Source organism: Tachyglossus aculeatus, chromosome 15 (genome assembly GCF_015852505.1).
Source record: "Tachyglossus aculeatus isolate mTacAcu1 chromosome 15, mTacAcu1.pri, whole genome shotgun sequence".
Taxonomy (NCBI): domain Eukaryota; kingdom Metazoa; phylum Chordata; class Mammalia; order Monotremata; family Tachyglossidae; genus Tachyglossus; species Tachyglossus aculeatus.
The window spans coordinates 3,700,122-3,721,570 of record NC_052080.1 but is presented as its reverse complement, the minus strand read 5'-3'; the positions used below and the strand labels follow the sequence as shown (position 1 = coordinate 3,721,570).

General features: G+C 43.3%; 1 protein-coding gene across 1 annotated transcript; it reads right to left on the bottom strand.

Moving 5' to 3' along the window:
• Positions 1-885: 885 nt before the first annotated feature.
• Positions 886-19,707, bottom strand: SMPX (small muscle protein X-linked). The gene is made up of 5 exons (XM_038757327.1): positions 19,521-19,707; positions 12,426-12,482; positions 9,980-10,066; positions 9,102-9,246; positions 886-1,245 (listed from the first exon to the last, which is right to left on the bottom strand). Exons 2-4 carry the CDS (start codon positions 12,462-12,464, stop codon positions 9,115-9,117), a joined length of 258 nt encoding a protein of 85 aa, XP_038613255.1. The 5' UTR covers positions 12,465-12,482; positions 19,521-19,707; the 3' UTR covers positions 886-1,245; positions 9,102-9,114.
• Between the last annotated feature and the right edge of the window lie 1,742 nt (positions 19,708-21,449).

The window sequence follows — 21,449 nt, the reverse complement described above, 5'->3', positions numbered from 1 at the left end:
TGTTCGCCAAGAGGCCAGTTGACGTCTGATGTTTGCCAAGAGGCCAGTTGATGCCTGTTGTTTGCCGTGAGTCTCCGTGAGTTTAATTAGGAAGAACTAGTCAGAGGCGAAAGAGAGGGTGAATCCTTATGGATTCATTTCTAAGCAAAGGAAGAGCTTCATTTGGGGGGGGAAAGGGGATTCCTTTTAACGGGTCCAATCTTTCCTACTTTCCCTCAGGGATAAATCACTCCCTGACCCAGCAAAGACTTGTGAATCACTTCAGTTTTCAAATCTACTCTTCAAGCATTTGCGTATTCACCCTTCCATTCTTTTTCCTTCCCACCTCAAAATCGCATGGTTATCCTTTGCTGCTAGATTGTCCCTTCTTGGAGGGTAGGGATTGTCTTTTTTAGCTCTGTTGCGCTCTCTCAAGAGCTCGATAGAGTGCTTGGCTCAATCAACACTAGTTGTTCTTAATAAAGTCTTTTGTCTTTTTTTAAGTATTTGTTTTAAGGATGTAGAGTGCGGATTTTAATTGGGAGTTTTTTCAACAACTGGGGAGCTTTTGATTATGGTGTTAAGTGTTGGGGGAGATGAAAGATAATCAGAATAATACCACTAATATTAGTATGTTAAGCGCTTACTGTGTGCCGGCACCGGCATAGATTAAAGCTAATCAAGTTGGATACAGTCCCTATCCCACCTGGGGCCCACGGTCTTAATCCCCATTTTACAGATGAGGTCACTGAGGCACGGAGAAGTGAAGTGACTAGTCCAGGGTCTCACAGCAGAAGAGTGGCGGAGTCAGAATTAGAACCCAGGTCCTTGTGACTCCCAGACTCGGGCTTTATCCATTCAGCCACACTGCTTCTCTAGTAGAATAAAAGAGAGAGAAAGAAAAGGTTCCTGGGAAACGGTTTATTGATTGTTCACAATTCAAGCAAAATCAGCCTACTCTCCTGGGTTGTTTTTTACCCTTCAAATCTGAAACCTCAGTCTTCCTCCACTTTTCTCCTCCCTTCAACCACCACTGGGAAAAGAAGATGATTATTGAATCCGGAGGCAGTGCACACAACAAGAAAGTGTCGACAGAAAGTTTCAGAGAGGCTACTCCTTCCGGAAGGTTTCCTTCTGGAGTCGCGGAGGTGGGGGAATCGGGAGTATACAAATGTATAAAATTATCTTCATCATCCGTGTCCACGGCAATCCATTCTCTATCTTCCGAGACTTCCAGTTGGAGATTTTACAGGAAAACTTTCTGACCTGCGTGGGGAAGAAGAAAGGGAGGTCACGGTGAAAACCCTTGTTGCTAGAAAGGGAGCCACGGCAGTCAACAGGCTGCCCTGTCCCGCAATTAATTGATCGATCGTTGGTATCTATTAAGCGCTTAATGTGTGCATTGTATAAGTGCTTGTGAGAGTATAATATGCAGGTACAATAAGGAGCTGACAGTCTAGAGGTAATATAGAAGAATTATGCTGTGTGCGTGCAGTGTTTTGTCATTCATTCATTCATTCAATAATATTTATTGAGCTCTTACTGTGTGCAGAGCACTGTACTAATTGCTTGGAAAATACAGTTTGGCCACAGATAGAGACAATTCCTACCCGACAACGGGCTCATAGTCTAGAAGGTGGAGACAGACAACAGAACAAAACAATTAGACAGGCGATTCTGTGTGATTGTGTGATGTCTGAAGAAAATCCGTATGAACCCCTGGATCTGAACCCTGCTTCCCGCAGCCTGACCAGTTGATGTCCACTTATTATTACTCAATCGAATTAATTGAGCGCTTACTGTGTGCAGAGCACTGAACAAAATGCTTGGGAGAGGACAGCGCATGAATACAACAGTGATCTTACAGTCTAGTGGATAGAACATGAGCCAGGGAGCCAGAAGGACCTGGGTTCTAATCCCGGCCCTGCCACTTGTCTGCTGTGTGACCTTCGTGAGTCACTTAACTTCTCTGTGTCTCATTTACCTCATCTGTAAAATGGGGATTGAGACTGTGAGCCCCACGTGGGACAAGGGACTGTGTCCAAACTGATTTGCTTGTATCCACCCCAGGATTTAGTACAGTGCCTGGCACATAGTAAGCATTAACAAATACCAAAATGATTATCATTCTGATTACTCTGTGCACAAATCATTTTTTCTGATAGGCAAACATCTACTCAAGGACCTAGATGCGTCAGGAATATTCATATTACTGTGAGCCCCACGTGGGACAACCTGATCACCTTGTATCCCTCCTAGCGCTTAGAACAGTGCTTTGCACGTAGTAAGCGCTTAACAAATGCCATTATTATTATTATTATTATTATATTTTTAAAAAAATCAGTCACAAAACTCACCAGATTATTATCAATTCAAGGAATTGGAGTCAGGGGGTGGTAATTGAGTCTAGTCCAAATTTGTGATTACTAAGAAATAAAAGTCTTTCTGGTAGCCCCAGAGGACATAGTTCAGACTTCAATTAGCTGCTTAGTACAGTGCTCTGCACACAGTAAGCACTCAATAAATACAATTGAAAGAACGGATGTTGTTTCTGTTTCCCTCGTGATCGGGGAACTACCAGCTTAATTTTACCTGCAGCTTAATTTTTTCGACGTCTTTCCACGTGTAGATTTCCTAACAGGGCACCGGAAATAATAAATGCTCAGAGGAAAACCAAGTTTCTTGATTATTTAAAAGCAAAAAAGGTCTCTGGAACAGAATGATCCCCCAACTACACAGCCTTTGAGAAGAAGAAATTCTGAGCAGACTGCAAAGTGGAGCTCTGCTGTCTTCTACAGGAGACAGAAACACCTGCAGGGCAGAACATTGCGAGCCAAGCTGGATTGATAATAATAATAATAATAATAATAATGGTATTTGTTAAGCACTTACTGTGTGCAAAGCACTGTTCTAAGCACTGGGGAGGTTATAAGGTGATCAGGTTGTCCCACTGGGGGCTCACAGTCTTCATCCCCATTTTACAGATGAGGTAACTGAGGCCCAGAGAAGTGAAGTGACTTGCCCAAAGTCACACAGCTGACAATTGGCAGAGCCAGGATTCGAACCCATCAACTCTGACTCCAAAGCCCGGGCTCTTTCCACTGAGCCACGCTGCTTCTCTAATTGATGGGAAACTCCCTCCCTGGCAGTGTGGCCTAATGGTTACAGTCCAGTCCCGGACCTGGATTCTAATCCCAGCTCCGCCACTTGTCCGCTGTGTGACCCTGGGAAAGTCACTAAGCTTCTCTGGGCCTCATTTGCCTCATCTGTAAAATGGGGGTTAAGACTGTGAGCCCCATGTGAGACAGGGACTGTGTCCAACCTGATTACCTTGTACCTACCCTAGCGCTTAGTACAGTGCCTGGCACATAGTAAGTGTTTAACAAATACCATTTAAAGAAATAAAATTAGGGTGGAACAGAGAACTGACAGATTCCCTATCCAGAAGGAGCTTCCACTCTAAGGGGAAAATGGGCATGAAAAGAAGAAAAGCGAGAATGAAAAATAGAGTCAAAAGTAAACACGAAGGCTGAAGAGATGCTCAGTAGCTCTCTGGCAAAGGGGCTTTTGGAATGGGGGGACCGGGGTGGAGGGGGCTCTTCCCAGATCCATGGAGCCGTCTTGGGAAGCTCAGTGGAAAGAGCACAGGCTTTGGAGTCAGAGGTCATGGGTTCAAATCCCAGCTCTGCTAATTGTCAGCTGTGTGACTTTGAGCAAGTCACTTAACTTCTCTGTGCCTCAGTTACCTCATCTGTAAAATGGGAATTAAGACTGTGAACCCCACGTGGGACAACCTGATCGCCTTGTAATCTCCCCATGAGCCCCCTCCTTCCTCTTCCCCTCCCCTCCCCATCCCCCCCACCTTACCTCCTTCCCCTCCCCACAGCACCTGTATATGTGTATATATGTTTGTACATATTTATTACTCTATTTTATTTGTACATATTTATTCTATTCATTTTATTTTGTTAATATGTTTTGCTTTGTTGTCTATCTCCCCCTTCTAGACTGTGAGCCTGCTATTGGGTAGGGACTGTCTCTATATGTTGCCAACATGTACTTCCCAAGCTCTTCGTACAGTGCTCTGCACACAGTAAGCACTCAATAAATATGATTAAATGAATGAATGAATGAATGCTTTGCACATAGTAAGTGCTTAATAAATGCCATTATTATTATTATCCCAGATGGGGACAGAGCAGGGGGGGCTTGGTGGCCACACGCTAATCACCTCTGGGTGGTCCAGCTTTTAGGAATGAACGTTAATAATAGCTGCTGCCTTTCTGGATGAGACATAAGGGGGGTGAGAGAACAATCGATCAATCAATCAATTGTATTTATTGAGCGCTTACTGTGTGCAGAGCACTGTACTAAGCGCTTGGGAAGTACAAGTTGGCAACATATAGAGACAGTCCCTACCCAGCAGTGGGCTCACAGTCTAAAAGAACAGTTAGCCAGAAGGCCAGAACTAGCTCAGTTGCAGAGATTTCTTCCTCAGAGCCCCCCACAGCCCCCTGATCCAGGGTGAGGAGGAAGCAGAGGAGGAGGCAGTGTGACATCATCATCATCATCAATCGTATTTATTGAGCGCTTACTATGTGCACAGCACTGTACTAAGCGCTTGGGAAGTACAAATTGGCAACATCTAGAGACGGTCCCTACCCAACAGTGGGCTCACAGTCTAAAAGGGGGAGACAGAGAACAAAACCAAACATACTAACAAAATAAAATAAATAGAATAGATAAGTACAAGTAAAATAAATAAATAAATAAATAGAGTAATAATGAGAATGTAGCAGGCTTGCCTCTCTGCCTCCTGAATCCCCTCCCTCATGAGTGGGCTGCAGTCAGTGTGAGATAAGTCTTTTAGACTGTGAGCCCACTGTTGGGTAGGGACTGTCTCTATGTGTTGCCAATTTGTACTTCCCAAGTGCTTAGTACAGTGCTCTGCACATAGTAAGCGCTCAATAAATACGATTGATTGATTGATTGATTGATTGATAAGAGCAGGGGGAGGGGGAAAAGAGACTGCAGAAGGAGGTTGAAGAAAAACAAGTGATTAAATCCTGTTGATCTCTCGCTGCATATCTGCACTTTACCCTGAAGCAGCATGGCGGAGTGGATAGAGCTTGGGCCTGGGAGCCAGAAGGTCATGAGTTCTAATCCTGTCTCCACCACTTGTCTGCTGGGTGACATTAGGCAAATCACTTCCCTGCACCTACCTCCCCTCCCTTCTCTCCTTCTCCAGCCCAGCTCGCACCCTCCGCTCCTCTGCCACCGCTGACCTCCTCACTGTGCCTCGTTCTGGCCCATCCCGCCGTCGACCCCCAGCCCACGTCCTTCCCCTGGCCTGGAATGCCCTCCCTCCACACATCTGCCAAGCTAGCTCTCTTCCTCCCTTCAAAGCCCTACTGAGAGCTCACCTCCTCCAAGAGGCCTTCCCAGACTGAGTCCCCTTTTTCCTCTCCCCCTCCCCAACCCCTCCCCACAGCACCTGTATATATGTTTGTACAGATTTATTACTCTATTTATTTTACTTGTACATATTTACTATTCTATTTATTTTGTTAGTGATGTGCAATGATGTCGAGAAGCAGCGTGGCTCAGTGGAAAGAGCACAGGCTTTGGAGTCGGAGGTCAGGGGTTCAAATCCCAGCTCCACCAATTGTCAGCTGTGTGACTCTGGGCAAGTCACTTAACTTCTCTGTGCCTCAGTTCCCTCATCTGTAAAATGGGGATTAAGACTGTGAGCCCCACGTGGGACAACCTGCTCACCTTGTAATCCCCCAGTTCTTAGAACAGTGCTTTGCACATAGTAAGTGCTTAATACATGCCATCATCATTATTATTATTATCTAGCTTTATTTCTATTTGTAATGATGATGATACCTGTCCACATGTTTTGTTTTGTTATCTGTCTCTCCCATCTAGACTGTGAGCCCGTTGTTGGGTAGGGACCGTCTCTATATGTTGCCAACTTGTACTTCCCAAGTGCTTAGTACAGTGCTCTGCACACAGTAAGTGCTCAATGAATGTGAATGAATGAATGAATGAATGAATGCGCCTCAATTACCTCATCTGTAAAATAAGGATTGAGGCGGTGAGCCCTACGTGGGTCAGGGACTGTGACAACCCAATTTGCTTGTACCCACCCCAGCGCTTAGTACAGTGCCTGGCACATAGTAATTGCTTAACTAATACCATAATTATTATTATTATTAATAAAAATAGCTCCTGAATCTGATAGCAGGAATGATGATGGAAAATCTTGGAAAAAATAATGCATGTATCCTTTCTCCCTCTAAGGTGACATTCTTCTGAAGAACTGAGTGGTAATCAATCAATCGTATTTAATCTAATGGTATTTATGGAGTGCTTACGGTTTGCAGAGCACTGTACTAAGTGCTTGGGGGAGTACAATATAACATAATTAGCAGACATGTTCCCTGCCCATAACAAGCTTGCAGTCTAGAGGACTGCAAATGCAGAAATTTACAAAGTAAATATGTCGTCTCTAGAGCTACCTTTTAAAAGAAAGTAGCTGAGCTTTTTTTATAATGATATTTACATGCTTATTATGCATCAGGCATACCAAACTCTCCCAAATGCTTAGCACAGTGCTCCATTTACGGCAAATGCTCAATAAATATCACTGAGAGTATAATTCATTACAAAAGTTAGTAACCGGGTCCCTTCCTGCAAGGAGTAAATAGTCTAGCTGGGGAAATGGTAAAATAAATTACAGATAGGAAGTAGGAGGTCAAATGCATATGCAGGTGAGTTAGTGCTTAATAGGGTTTGGAAGCCAAAACAAACATATTTCCTGAATCTTCATTCATTCATTCATTCATTCATTCAATCATCATCAATCGTATTTATTGAGCGCTTACTGTGTGCAGAGCACTGTACTAAGCGCTTGGGAAGTACAAATTGGCAACATATAGAGACAGTCCCTACCCAACAGTATTTATTGAGCGCTTACTGTGTGCAGAGCACTGCACTAAGCGCTTGGGAAGTACAAGTTGGTAACATATAGAGACGGTCCCTACAAAACAATGGGCTCTCAGTCTAGAAAACAAAATAAACCTCTTTTGAAACCAGAACTGGGGTTAAATTTAGGTCTGCAGAATTCTTGTGGAGGCAAAACCCTTGAACACCAGCATGAAAAATTCACGTTACAGAGGAGTATCTTGGCATGAACATGACAATAAATATTACAAAATGTTCATTTCTTTTCCCCAACTTTCCTTCTGAAAGTGCTGTGGCTTCTTTATAGTCATAGCGGAGCACTTTGCCTCAGCCAGGCAAACACACAAAAAAGGATATTGAATGATAATAAAAGATCATTTTCCTCCTCAGCCATAAATAAAAAGAAATGAATGCTGCGATATGTTTTGTGCTTAATCCCTCTGTTGGTCTGAGGCTTTCCTTCAGGGCCGCAGAAATTCATACTGGGTTTATGGGATTGACTTGATTACATTTTTATTTCTTGGCTTCTTTATGCAACTGCTGAAAACTCGGGGTTCTGATAGCTTTATTTACTTGGAACAAAGCAACATCTTTTTTTTTTTTCCTTAGGCTACAAAAGGCCGGTCTGAGAAGTGGGAATTGGCAAATGGGAAGTTGGAACAGGACACAGACACCTTTATTTACCTGAAGTTGGGTTAAGCTGCCCTTTTGGAAAAGACTGCCATGCTTAGTGTCGATAGAAGCTGGTTCATTAACTCCCTTCTTCTTCTCCGGCGCTATTTGTCTTTGCAGCCTGACTCATTAATCAATCGTTCATATTTATTGAGTGCTAACCGTGTGCAGAGCACTCTACTGAAAAGCAACCTAGTGGAAGGAGCCCGGGTCTTAGAGTCAGAAGGATCTGGGTTCTAATCCCTGCCACTTGTCTGCTGTGTGAGCTTGGGCACGTCACTTCACTTCTTTGGGCCTCAGTTACCTCATCTGTAAAATGGGGATTGAGGGTGTGAGCCCCATGAGGGACAGGGACTGTGTCCAACCTGATTTTGCTTTCATCCACCCCAGCGCTTCGTGCAGTGTCTGGCACATAGTAAGTGCTTAACAAATACCACAATTATTATTATTATTAGGGGTGGACAGCAAGACATGTTGGCACCGTGAGGCCACTGGCCATTGATTGCATTAAGGACATCGGACACGCACAATGTCATGTGCCTGAATAATAATAGTAGTAGTATTTCATTCATTCATTCATTCAATTGTATTTATTGAGCACTTACTGTGTGCAAGCACTATACTAAGCACCTGGGAGAGAACAATATTACAACAAACAGACACGTTCCTGCCCACAGTGAGCTCACAGTTTTGTTAAGCTCTTACTAAGTGCCAGGCACTGTTCTACACATAGTTACGAGCTAATCAGATTAGTCATACTCCATGTCCCACAAGGAGCTCACAGTCTTAATCCCCATTTTACAGCTGAGGTAACTGAGGCACAGAGAAGTAGAGTGGCTTGCCCATGGTTAAGTCCAGCACCTGATGTGACAAGATGACATCACACACACACACATTGTTTTGTAATAGTTTCAGTATTTGTCTTTTAGACTGTGAGCCCACTGTTGGGTAGGGACTATCTCTATATGTTGCCAATTTGTACTTCCCAAGCGCTTAGTGCAGTGCTCTGCACACAGTAAGCGCTCAATAAATACAATTGATTGATTGATTGATATTTGTAAAGTGCTTGCTATGTGCCAAGCACTGTTCTAAGTGCCGGGCTGGATACAAGGTAATTATGTTGGACACGGTCCCTGTCCCACAAGGGGCTCCCAGTCTTGATCCCCATTTTACAGATGAGCTAACTGAAGCCGAGAGAAGCAAAATGATTTGCCCAAGGTCACACAGGAAACATGTGGCAGAGTCAGGATTAGAACCCATGCTTAGTACAGGGCCTGGCACATAGTAAGCACTAAACAAATACCATCATCATTAGTACTATTATTACAGTGCTCTGCACACAGTAAGTGCTCAAAAAATATGACTGACTGACAAATACAGTGCTTGACGAATAATATGATGACCATCATTATTTCAGGTCCACAGTGTGCCTCCCTCTGGCTCCGGTTTTCCAGGAACTGTAACAGAATCCCCTTCCTCACCTCGGCTCTGTGGCTACTGCTCCACTTTGGGGACGTATTTCAGCTCGCTCTTGATGTTCTGGATCTCGGACAGGTTGACCGCGGGGCCCGGGAGCTTCTTGGCCCCTGGAAGTTTCTTCTCATCCTCTGCCGTAGGGGCCACGTCCTGAACAAACAGGGAAGGTTACAGTCCGACTCCAGGGAACACCACCCTCTTTCCTGAGCTCCTCCAGCGGAAAGAGAAGCAGCGTGGCCAAATGGTTAGAGCCCGGGCTTGGGAGTCAGAAGGACCTGGGTTCTAATCCCAGCTCTGACATGTGTCTGCTGCGTGACCTCGAACAAGTCACTTCAGTTTGCTGGGTTTCAGTTGCCTCATCTAGAAAACAGGGATTAAGACTGTGAGCCTCATGTGGGACAGGGATTGTGTCCAACCTGATTACCTTATATCTACTCCGGTGCTTAGAACAGTGCTGGGCACATAGAGATGTGATTTTAATAAGGCTTTGAAGGTGAGGAGAGTGGTGGTCTGTCATATTCTAATAATAATAATTATGGCACACTTCCTGCGTGCTGAGGGAGATACAAGCAAATCAGGTTGGATAAATCCTTGTTCCACGTGGAGCTCAAAGTCTTAATCCCCATTTTACATCTGAGGCAACTGAAGCCCAGAGGAGTGAAGTGACTTCCTCAAGGTCATGCAGCAGACAAGTGGCAGAGCTGGGATTAGAACCCATGACCTTCTGATTCCCAGACCCGGGCTCTATCCACTAAGCCATGCACTCTAGAGTTTATAGTCTAGAGTGCTTACTGTGTGTAGAGCTTGGAAGAATCACACATAACAATAGAGCAGACCCATTCCCTGCTCAAGATGGATTTCTAGCCATCTTCCTCTTCCTTACCTCTTCTGTTTCAGGCGTGAATTCTTTCCTCCTGGGAGGCTGTCCTGCTCCGGGCCTGAATGCCCCCATTGGGATGTTAATATTTGCCTATAAGAGAATCAAGAAGGAAGGACTTAGGTGTTTCTTCTGTTCTACAGTATTTGTTAAGTGCTTATTATGTGTCAGGCACTGTACTAAGCACTGGCTAGATACAAGCTAATCAAGTTGGGCATTGACACAGTCCATGTCCCACATGGGGCTCACAGTCTTAATCCCCATTGTATTTATTTCTATTAATGTCTGTCTCCCCCTCTAGACTGTAAGCCCATGGTGGGCAGGGAATGTGTCTGTTTATGATGCTGCTGTTGATGATGATGGCATTTATTAAGCTCTTACTATGTGCAAAGCACTGTTCTAAGCGCTGGGGAGTTTACAAGCTGATCAGGTTGTCCCACGTGGGGCTCACAGTCTGTTTATCATTATATTGAACTCTCCCAGGCACTTAACATAGTGCTTTGCACACAGTAAGCTCAGACTGTGAGCCCACTGTTGGGTAGGGACTGTCTCTATATGTTGCCAATTTGTACTTCCCAAGTGCTTAGTACAGTGCTCTGCACACAGTAAGCGCTCAATAAATACGATTGATGAATAAGTGCTCAATAAATAAGATTGAATGAAAATGGATGAACACAAGTCATCAGAAGGCTCAAATACTTCAGCTTTTGGGGGTAGTCTTGAAATCTGGATTTTGGCTGGGTATATATTAATATTTCACACCCACTATGGCCACAAGGGCCAAGTGAAGTGACCTTGGGCAAGTCACATCACTTCTCTGTGCTGCAGTTACCTCACCTGTAAAATGGGGATTGAGACTGTGAGCCCCACGTGGGACAGGGACTGAGTCCAGCTCCATTTGCTTATATCCACCCCAGCACTTAGTACAGTGCCTGGCACATAGTAAGCACTTAACAGATACCGTCATTATTGTTATTATCACTATAGACTCCGGCTCGATTTTCTGCTCTTTCATCTGGTGAACAACCTAAAAAGGTTTTCTCCCCCTCAGTTCTAAACACATTTTGTGCTGTTTAGGATTTCACAAGATGACTCAACTTCTCTAGCCTAGGGGGAAAAGTAAACTCAGACTTTTCTATTAGCGTAAAAATAACACTTTGTTGTTATGCTTCTGAACTATTTATATAAGCCACAGGAAAAAAAACAAAACAAAACAAAAAATACAACCAAAAAGGGGTGCAATTTTAGCTGGTCGTTAACTTTCCACCTCACAGGAACCTCAAGGGGCAGGAACAAGAAGGTAGAAATGGAAAACTATTCAAAAATTTCATTGTTCGCCCCTAATGTGCTCTGTAGAAGTTCTGAGGGGAAAAAGGGGGGAAAGATGCTGAAAAATAAAAATGAAGAAAGTGCAGGGAGAGAGCTAAGAGGGCTACAAATCAGTGACTTATAATTTATTCATTTTCAGACGTAATTGAAAGTTTCTTATCTGCCTCTTTTGCTGGGCCGGAGGACTCTCGTTTCAATAAGTGTCCAGTCTTTGTATTGATATAGGTCACTGATAAATGCAGGCTACAAAGGAGAGAGAGTTTCTCGGGTTACACTTAGGGATAACAGTGAGACTGAGCTACAGGTCTGGCTGAGAAACCTTTTCATAATTCAACTTCTCTTTTTACAAAGGAAGATATGCACTTGAAGATCTGATACGGCTCTTCGGTAAATGGCTAACCAACAGCAAGATGGAGGCAGAACGAAGTTATTTTGTTAATTCAGTTCCTTCTAGCAGGCACCATCTTCAGTTGGATCCCGGCAAACTCTGGGAGAAAGTTTTGGCCGTAGAGTGGATGGAAAGGAAAAAAAAGACACTAAGCTTGTTGTAGCCAGATTAAAGTTCCTTCTGGAGAACTTGGAAAGGATATCTAGAGGTATCTAAACAGATACAGGTATCTAGGGAGGGAGACAAATCCAGTGAGTCTTTGGAGTTAAGAAAAACTGAAGGAAGGGATGTGTGTTTACCAACTCTCTTATATCATACTCACCCAAGCGCTTAGTACAGTGCTTGACTTACAAAAAACGCTCAATAAACACCATTGATTTTTTTTTCCCTCTCCATCCTGAATCCTTTCACTGTTTGGGAATTTATTCATTCAGTCCTATTTATTGAGCGCTTATTATGTACTCTGTACAATACAACAATAAACAGACACATTCCCCTCCCACAGCGAGCGTACAGTCCAGAGGGAGGCGAGACAGACATTAATCTAACTAGATAAATAAATTACAGATAGAGTCTAAAGGCAAGGGGCTCATTCCCTAAAATAATTCCTTTCTCCTCTTGAATTTAGCCAACCGCCACACTCCACCTGCTGAATCAAACTCACCAAGATGGGGTTTACAGGGCAAACTTCACGGGGAAGCCCAAGTTATTAAAAACGCAAATGCCACCGCTCACCTGAATGGCTCTGACGTTGGAAGCCTGCTGCTTTGACATACCCGGATCGTTCTGTCCCTGGAAGGCAAGCCGGGATAACGTTATCGATCGCAGCCCGCGGAATAAAATGAAGTTTCCCCCATGACCCTACTGGGCAGACGGCTCTTGGGCTGAAGCGGATGTTCTTTCAGGCTCAGCTTTCCATGTTGCTTAGCTACTCTTCCTCCGAATGCTTAGGGGAGAAGGATCACCGGAGCTATGCTCTTAAATCATTCACGGGAGTAGCGCTCCTATTCCCTTACACCTGATGCTAGCGATAGGCCGCTAGAAACTCTAACAGTGGCTTGCCGGTCTTCTGTGCGAGTGGGCAAGGAAGAGGCGTTGCAGGAAAGAGCGTGAAATTGTGGCTGCCTGTTCATTCAATCGTATTTATTGAGCACTTACTGTAAGCAGAGCACTGTACTAAGCACTTTTTGGCAAAAGAGGGAAGCAGTTTGGACTATTGGAAAGAGCCCGGCCCTGGGGGACAGAGAACATGGGTTCTAATGCTGGCTCTGCCACATGTCTGCTCTGTGACCTTGAGAAAGTCACTTGGGCTCTCTTGGCCTCAGTTACTTCATCTGCAAAATGGAGTTTTAGGCTGTGAGCCCCATGTGTACATATTTATTACTCTATTTTATTTGTACATATCTATTCTATTTATTTTATTTTGTTAGTATGTTTGGTTTTGTTCTCTGTCTCCCCCCTTTTAGACTGTGAGCCCACTGTTGGGTAGGGACTGTCTCTATATGTTGCCAATTTGTACTTCCCAAGCGCTTAGTACAGTGCTCTGCACATAGTAAGCGCTCAATAAATGTGATTGATGATGATGTGGGACAGGGACTGTGTCCAACCTGATTACCTTGTATCTACCGCAGTGCTTGGAACAGTGCTTGGCACATAGTAAGTGCTTTAGAAATACCATTATCATTATTACTGTTATAAAGAGAAGCAGCGTGGCTCAGTGCAAAGAGCACAGGCTTGGGAGCCAGAGGTCACGGGTTCTAATCATGGCTCCGCCACTTGTCAGCTGTGTGAAGTTAAGTAACTTCTTTGGGTATCAGTGACCTCATCTGTAAAATGGGGATTAAGACTGTGAGCCCCACGTGGGACAACCTGATCACCTTGTATACCCCCTCGGCGCTTAGAACAGTGCTTTGCACATAGTAAGCGCTTAACAAATGCCATTATTATTATTATTGTTATTATTATTGTTAGATAGTCTGGTCCTGGGAGTCAGAGGATCTACCACAAACCTGCTGCGTGACCTTGGGCAAGTCATTTCTCTGGGCCTCAGTTCCCTCATCTACAAAATGGGGAAACACGCCTTCCTAGACTATATTTAATAATAATGATGGCATTTGCTAAGCGCTTACTATGTGCGAAGCACTGTTCTAAGCGCTGGGGGGGGGGAGATACAATGAGATCAGGTTGTCCCACGTGGGGCTCACAGTCTTAATCCCCATTTTGCAGATGAGGGAACTGAGGCTCAGAGAAGTTAAGTGACTTGCCCAAGGTCACACAGCTGACAAGTGGCGGAGCCGGGATTCAAACCCATGACCTCTGGCTCCCCAGCCGGGCTCTTTCCACCGAGCCACGCTGCTTCTCCGATCCGATCCGATTTCCCCGATCCGCCCTCCCCTCTGCATCACCTATGAACTTGGCCGTATATCATTTCAGCATTTAGATACTCACCCCAGCCGAACGATACTTAGATAAATATTCTTATACCATGCTATTTACTGCTTTGTCTGTCTTGCCCTGAGGAATCATCATCATCATCATCAATCGTATTTATTGAGCGCTTACTGTGTGCAGAGCACTGTACTAAGCACTTGGGAAGGACAAGTTGGCAACACATAGAGTCCCTACCCAACAGTGGGTTCACAGTCTAAAAGGGGGAGACAGAGAACAAAATCAAACGTACTAACAAAATAAAATAAATAGAATAGATATGTACAAGTAAAATAAATAAATAAATAAATAGAGTAACAAATATGTACAAATATATACATATATACAGGTGCTGTGGGGAAGGGAAGGAGGTAAAATGGGGGGGATGGAGAGGGGGACGAGGGGGAGAGGAAGGAATGTAAAGTCCTTATGGGCAAGGACAGCATCTACTAACTCTGCTATATTGTACTTTCCCAAACACTTAGTACAGTGCTCTGCACGATCAATCAAATGTATTTATTAAGCACTGACTGTGTGCAGAGCACTGTACTAAGCTCTTGGGAGAGTACACTACAACAATATAACAGACATGTTCCCTGCCCACAAAGAACTAATTGCTTCTTTTAGAGTTAAAAAAAAGTCTGCTTCTACCAAAGAAATTAGGAAATGGATGCCCGAAAGACACGGTTTGGAAGATAGCTATTACAACTGTGAATTCTGAAAACAGCAGTTCAGAGTGGGGTTGGTTCAGAGAAACTCCAAGATCACAGTTAGTGGATCCACAGCATTAGACTGTAAGCCCATTCCCTGCCCAATAGGAGCTTACACTCGTACTAATACAACAAAAGTTTTTAAAACTCTGTAACTTTTCAGGATTGCTCTTTCGATGACCACTCAAACACCTTTAGTTATAAATAAAGACTCTTGCAACCCAACCAGGACGGTGCTTGCACATAGTAAGCACTTAACAAATACCATTATTATTATTATTATTATTATTATTATTATTATTATTATTATTATTATTATTATTATTACAACAAGGAGGATCTGGGGAATCTCCTTGTGAATTGAGCTGTTTTTTAAGAGTTTTTGTAATTAACTAAGATGGATCAAATTCTTACAATTGGAGGACTGGTCTTTGTTTTTAATTTGGTTTAGTATTCATTCATTTGGTTAGTCAATCATATTTATTGAGTGCTTACTGTGTGCAGAGCACTGTACTAAGCGTTTGGGAGAGTACAGTCTAATCCTGCCTCGGCCACTTGTCTGCTGTGTTACCTTGGGCAAGTCACTCAACTTCTCTGTGCCTCACTTACCTCATCTGTAAAATGGGGACTGAGACTGTGAGCCCCACGTGGGACAACCTGATCACCTTGTATCTACCCCAGCGCTTAGAACAGTGCTTGGCACATAGTAAGCGCTTAACAAATACCATAATGATAATAATAATAATACAGTATAACAAACAGACACATTCCCTGCCCACAATGAGCTTACAATTAGAGGGGAAGACAGACGTTTATTTAAATAAATTAATGACTATTTATTCATAATTTATTTCTAAATCTATTAATATTATTAGTAATAGTAATGGTATTTACTGAGCACCTACTAACCAGTACTATTGGGGGAAAATATCACAGAAGCAGAAGGCACGTTCCCTGCCCATTAAGAACTTATCCTTGAACAGAGGAGTTTGCAATCGAAATCTCAACACTTCAGGTGACGATAAAACTTGAGCTGTTGTCTGGCATTTGTCTGAAGAGAAGACAGGCTTTGAATGAAAGATTTCAAAGCATCCGTTGCCTAGAATATAGAGGTGTGTGTTTTCCCAGGACAGATTATCAGTGGAATGAAAGATTTCAAAGCATCCGTTGCCTAGAATATAGAGGTGTGTGTTTTCCCAGGACAGATTATCAGTGCTTTTTTTAGTCTTGGTATCTAGGACATCCAATGTAAATTGAAAATGGAAAGCAGGGAAGATTTTTCTTTTTTTTAATGCTCTGTCTTCTCCTCGGCAGCTACTAAAAGCCCTGGAGAACAAGTCCCTCAGCAGTTCACCAGCTGACAAATACTCAAACCCCCCTCTAGTTTTTTAACAGACTAGAGGACGAAGTAGTCATCCCCCAAATCCACTTGACCACATCACGCGTTAGCTTAATATCTGCCTCCTTGAAAGATTTTGTCTATATTTTTTTAGATTTTCCCTGCATTCTCTTGGTCCTTCTTTCGAATATGTCCGGGCATGTTAAAACGTGCTTACCTTGGGTCAGACCTCAGTTGTGGGCAATGGTTTGAAATTGCAACTTGTTTCCTTCTCCTTTGTAAAACAGTATGCCCTTGTGAGAAAAAAAGTGTGAGCCAGGGAGTCAGAGGACCTGGGTTCTAATCCTGACACTGCCACCTGTTTGCTCTGTGTCTTTGGGCAAGTCACTTAACTTCTCTGTGCCTCAGTTACGTCATCTGTAAAATGGGATTAAGACTGTGAGCCCCATGTGGGACAACCTGATTACCTTGTATCCCCCCAGTGCTTAGAACAGTGCTTGGCACATAGTAAGCACTTACCAAATGCCATCATCATTATTATTATTATTAAATACCACTATTAGTGTTAATATTATCATTATGTTATCCCTTAGCAAGATCCAACTCACAGGGCAGGGAATCTGTCTATTATCAATCAATCAATCAATCATCAATCGTATTTATTAGCGCTTACTGTGTGCAGAACACTGTACTAAGAGCTTGGGAAGTACAAGTTGGCAACATTATAGAGACGGTCCCTACCCAACAGTGGGCTCACAGTCTAGAAGAGGGAGACAGAGAACAAAACCAAACATATTAACAAAATAAAATAAATAGAATAGATATGTACAAGTAAAATAAATAAATAAATAGAGTAATAAATACGTCCAAACATATATACATATATACAGGTATATTATATTGTTTTACTGTATTCTCCCAAATGCTTAGTACAGCGCTCTCTCACAGGAGGTGCTCAATTAATGTGATTGACTAACTGATCCTAAAAGTTGATCAGAATCTGCCCCTGGTTTTTAACCAAAGGCGTAGGGATGGCACAATTATGAAAATCAGAAGTGATGATCTTATCAGTTCCTGCTGCCCTCCTTACCACCGGAGAAATTAGGGCAAAGTACACGCGTGTGTAAAAATAGAAACTGTTTCTGCCTCTCTCCCTTGGTCTCAGCTCACCTCGATACTGGGTTTTAGAATGAATCTTTCCTGCCCAACTCCAACATGGAGTGCTCTTTCACCCTAAATCAATAGTATTTTTTGACGGACAGCACTGTAAGCATTTAGTACAGTGCTCTGCACACAGTAAGCGCTCACTGAATACCACTGATGGATTGATTGTACTGTGCACTTGGAAGGGTTTTATAGGCCTGATCTCTGCCCTCAAAAATCAATCAGTGGTATTTATTGAGTGTTTACTGTGTGCAGAGCATTGTATTAAGCGCTTGAGAGCATACAACCTAACAATATAACAGAGTCGGTAGAAACGTTCCCCACTACAACCAGCTTACAGTCTTGAGGGGATCTTATAATTTAGTGACAGTGATAAACACTGAAGTAATTTTATTTTCCCATTAATATAGTCTCTCACCAGGGAAATGTGTGACCTCTTTTCTCCAAGTTTTGGGCCACTGACCAACTTTAACATACTAATGACATACGCATTTACTAAAGGCTTATTCTGTGCTAAACCTGATAAGAAGCTGTGTGGCCCGGTGGAGCTGGGAATCAGAAGGATCTGGGTTCTAATCCCAGGCTCTCCCCTAGTCTGCTGTGTGACCTTGAGTGAGGCGCTTCCCCTCTCTGTACCTCAGTTCCCTCATCTGTAAAATGGAGATTGAGTCCCAAGTGGGACATGGTCTGTGTCCAACCTGATTAGCTTGTATCTACCTCAGCGCTTAGTACAGGGTCTGGTACATACTAAGCACTTAATAAGTACCATTAAAAAAAAAAGGTTATGAGATGAGACATGGTCCCTCTCTGTCATATCCCCCTTTTAAAGCTGTGGAAACTGAGGTCCAGGGATTTGAAATGACTTTCCCAATTTCCCCCAGAGGAAGAGGTGGAACCGGGATTGTTTTAAGTTTGAGTTTTTGAGCTAGCCAACTCGGGGTTTTGTGTTCTTTCCACTAGGCTACCCTGTCTCCCTTGCCAAGAACTGATCTTTGGGTCCACTTGGAAAATTTTCCAAATTAAAATGAGTCAGCTGAATCCTCATCACTGCTCCTGTGCCTTAACTTGTATCATTTTTATGGCCTGCCTAGATACTCAGAAATTAAAAGCAATATGGGCTCCCGAATTCCAGACTGGCGATCTTTGATGTCTAGATTCTGGACCAAACTCTTATACTTGTCATTAAGTCATCTGGGGAAGAAAATCATCACTAATTACACAGGAAGAAATCAGAAGTAAATAAAAGGGTGTTTACGGATAATTTTTTTTTTGCCAAGGAAGGCTTATGCAGAACTAAGCCCTAGAGGGGTTATCTTCTCTCCCGGAGCTAAAAATAATTTCTGGGAGGAGTGTAGAATGATGTGCAGCTGTCTGGACCGACTAATCCGTTATGCAGTTTGATTTTACCAAGCTGAAAGAGGCTTTCCTCTAGTTCAGCGCTTAGTTCAGTGCCTGGCACATAGTAAGCGCTGAATACATACCTTAATTCCCAAGTTCAGTACTATGGTGTCAAAAGATAAAAATGGCAAAAGACATCCTTTCTCCTAAGTCTGTTGAATACATGAAACTGCTCACAAAGGGCGCTTTGCCAAGAAGGCTGCAGAATGGCCATAGTTGGAGTTCTGACATAGCGCTACTTATTTTGGTTAGAAGGTTGCTAGGACACTCGGAAACTTTCATCTGACAACGTGGGCCCAGAGCACCATTTGCTCTGTAATCAATCAACAGTCTTTGATCGATGTGCAGAGCACTGCACTAAGCGTTTGAGAGGGTCCAATCCAACAGAGTTAGCAGGCAGCGGCAGGTAACCAAAGAAAAAAAATCCCTCCAGTGTTTAAAGTTTACCGTGACAGCTCTCTTTCGAATAATTGGAGCGTCTCTTAGAACTAGCTAAACACCTCCAAACTGCATCCACTTCACCAACCGCGATCCTTCTGAGATTTTAAATAAATTTTCCGAGCAAAGAGCTCATCGTGTTCTTCTTCTCGAGTTCCTCAATGCTACTGAAAATCCTTTCAGCTCCCACAGATGACATAACGGTAGAAAAGTCCACGGACAGTACAGCAAATTTACTAATCTACATATAGCCTGCATGCAATTTTGAAACGCATACAGTGCTATCGAGACGGTTGTTAAATTATCAAGCGGTCAAGCAATTTCAAACAGAAACGTGGCTTTCCTCCGGCTTACCTGCTTCGCCTTCGGTGTTTATTCTACAGGAGGATGTCTGCAGGCAGGTGAATGAAGCCAGAAGTCCCTTGAGTTTGGAGGGAGACTCGATCTCGACCGAGTAGTAACTCCGATTCGCTTGGTGCGGTTGAAATAGCTCCAGTGCCTCGTCCCCCAGCCGTCCGTGGCTTGAGTAGAACTCGGTTTGGAAGTGTGAAGGAGAATTCCTGTCATAGCTCTCGGTCGTTCTTCCTAAATATAGAGTCGGATCCAGCCCCTAACTCCGCTGTCTACGGAAAGGTCAGGCCTCTTCCGAAGGAGGATTCGAATGTCAACCAGGAAACGTGGACCAAAGTTCTCCGGTTGATATTTTCCGGGAGAGAAGACAGGGAACGAGTCTGCCATATTGTTCTGTCGGACTCTCCCAAGTGCTTAGTACAGTGCTCTGCACGCAATAAGCGCTCAATCAATATGATCGACTGACTAGACGGCAGATTTTCTCGATTATTAATGGGGGGGCGTCAAGTGAAAATAAAAAATAGTTTTGAGCTCTTCAGGAGGTTTTGAAGATTTGTTCTATTTCCTGAGGGGGCCAAGCTACCTGATGTTAACTGCTCCCCAGAGCAGAGAGGGCCGACGAGGAGAAACCTAATTAATTTTGTAAGACTCCAATCCAGGCCCGGAGTATTAAAATAAGGCAGGCAGCTCTTCGTAGATAAAAGCTTCAATTCCCCGGGCTGGATCGATGAGTTATTGGGTAGAAATTACGGGGTACCTACTGTGTACAGAACATTGTACTAAGCATTCGGGAGAGTACAGTGGAGTTTGCAGACCGGATCACTGTCTTTTAAGGAGGCTACAACCTAGCGCTGGGAAGAAACACAAAATAATTAGTTACCAATCAATCAATCAATCATATTCATTGAGCACTTACTGTGTGCAGAGCACTGTACTAAGCGCTTGGGAAGTACAAGTTGGCAACAGGTAGAAACAGTCCCTGCCCAACAGTGGGCTCACAGTCTAGACGCCTGCATCCTAATCCTCCAAACTCACCGATCGCCTCCAGGATTTATGAACTTTTATATCCTTATCTTCAGCAGTTTTGCATATATCTGTCAATCGCACTGATTGAGCGTTATTGTTATTCTTTCGGGATTAGAACTCAGGTCCTTCTGATTCCCAGGCACCTGCTTCCCATGGCATCAGGTGAGAACTGATGATTTTATCATCATCATCATCATCATCATCATCAATCGTATTTATTGAGCGCTTACTATGTACAGAGCACTACTAAGCGCTTGGGAAGTACAAATTGGCAACATATAGAGACAATCCCTACCCAACAGTGGGCTCAAAGACTAAAAGAGGGAGACAGAGAACAAAACCAAACATACTAACAAAATAAATAAATAAATAAATAAATAGAATAGATATGTATTTTATCAGATGATAACTTATTTGGAGTCCTAAATTAAAACATTTATTCATTCATTCAATCGTATTTATTGAGCGCTCACTGTGCGCAGAGCACTGTACTAAGCGCTTGGGAAGTACAAGTCAGCAACATATAGAGACAGTCCCTACCCAACAACGGGCTCAACAGAGACCCTCCAGAGGGAGGATAAATATCGTCATCTGTTATTTTTGCTATATAAAAGTTGCTGTTGACTACCTCACGGTTGGAAAATATTATTAGGCCAGAATTCCTCAACCAGACTATAAGCTGGTTGTGGGCAGGGAACTTATCTACCAACTCTGTTCTATTCATTCACTCAATCATATTTATTGAGCGCCTACTGTGTGCAGAGCACTGTACTAAGCGCTTGCTATTGTACTGACCCGCTCCCTGAATTGGATTGATTGATTAAAATCTTTTGGCCGGAGTTGGCAGAGAGAGAAATAGTTAATCTCTCTGTATTGAACCAATTTAAAATGCTATTTTCAGGTCGG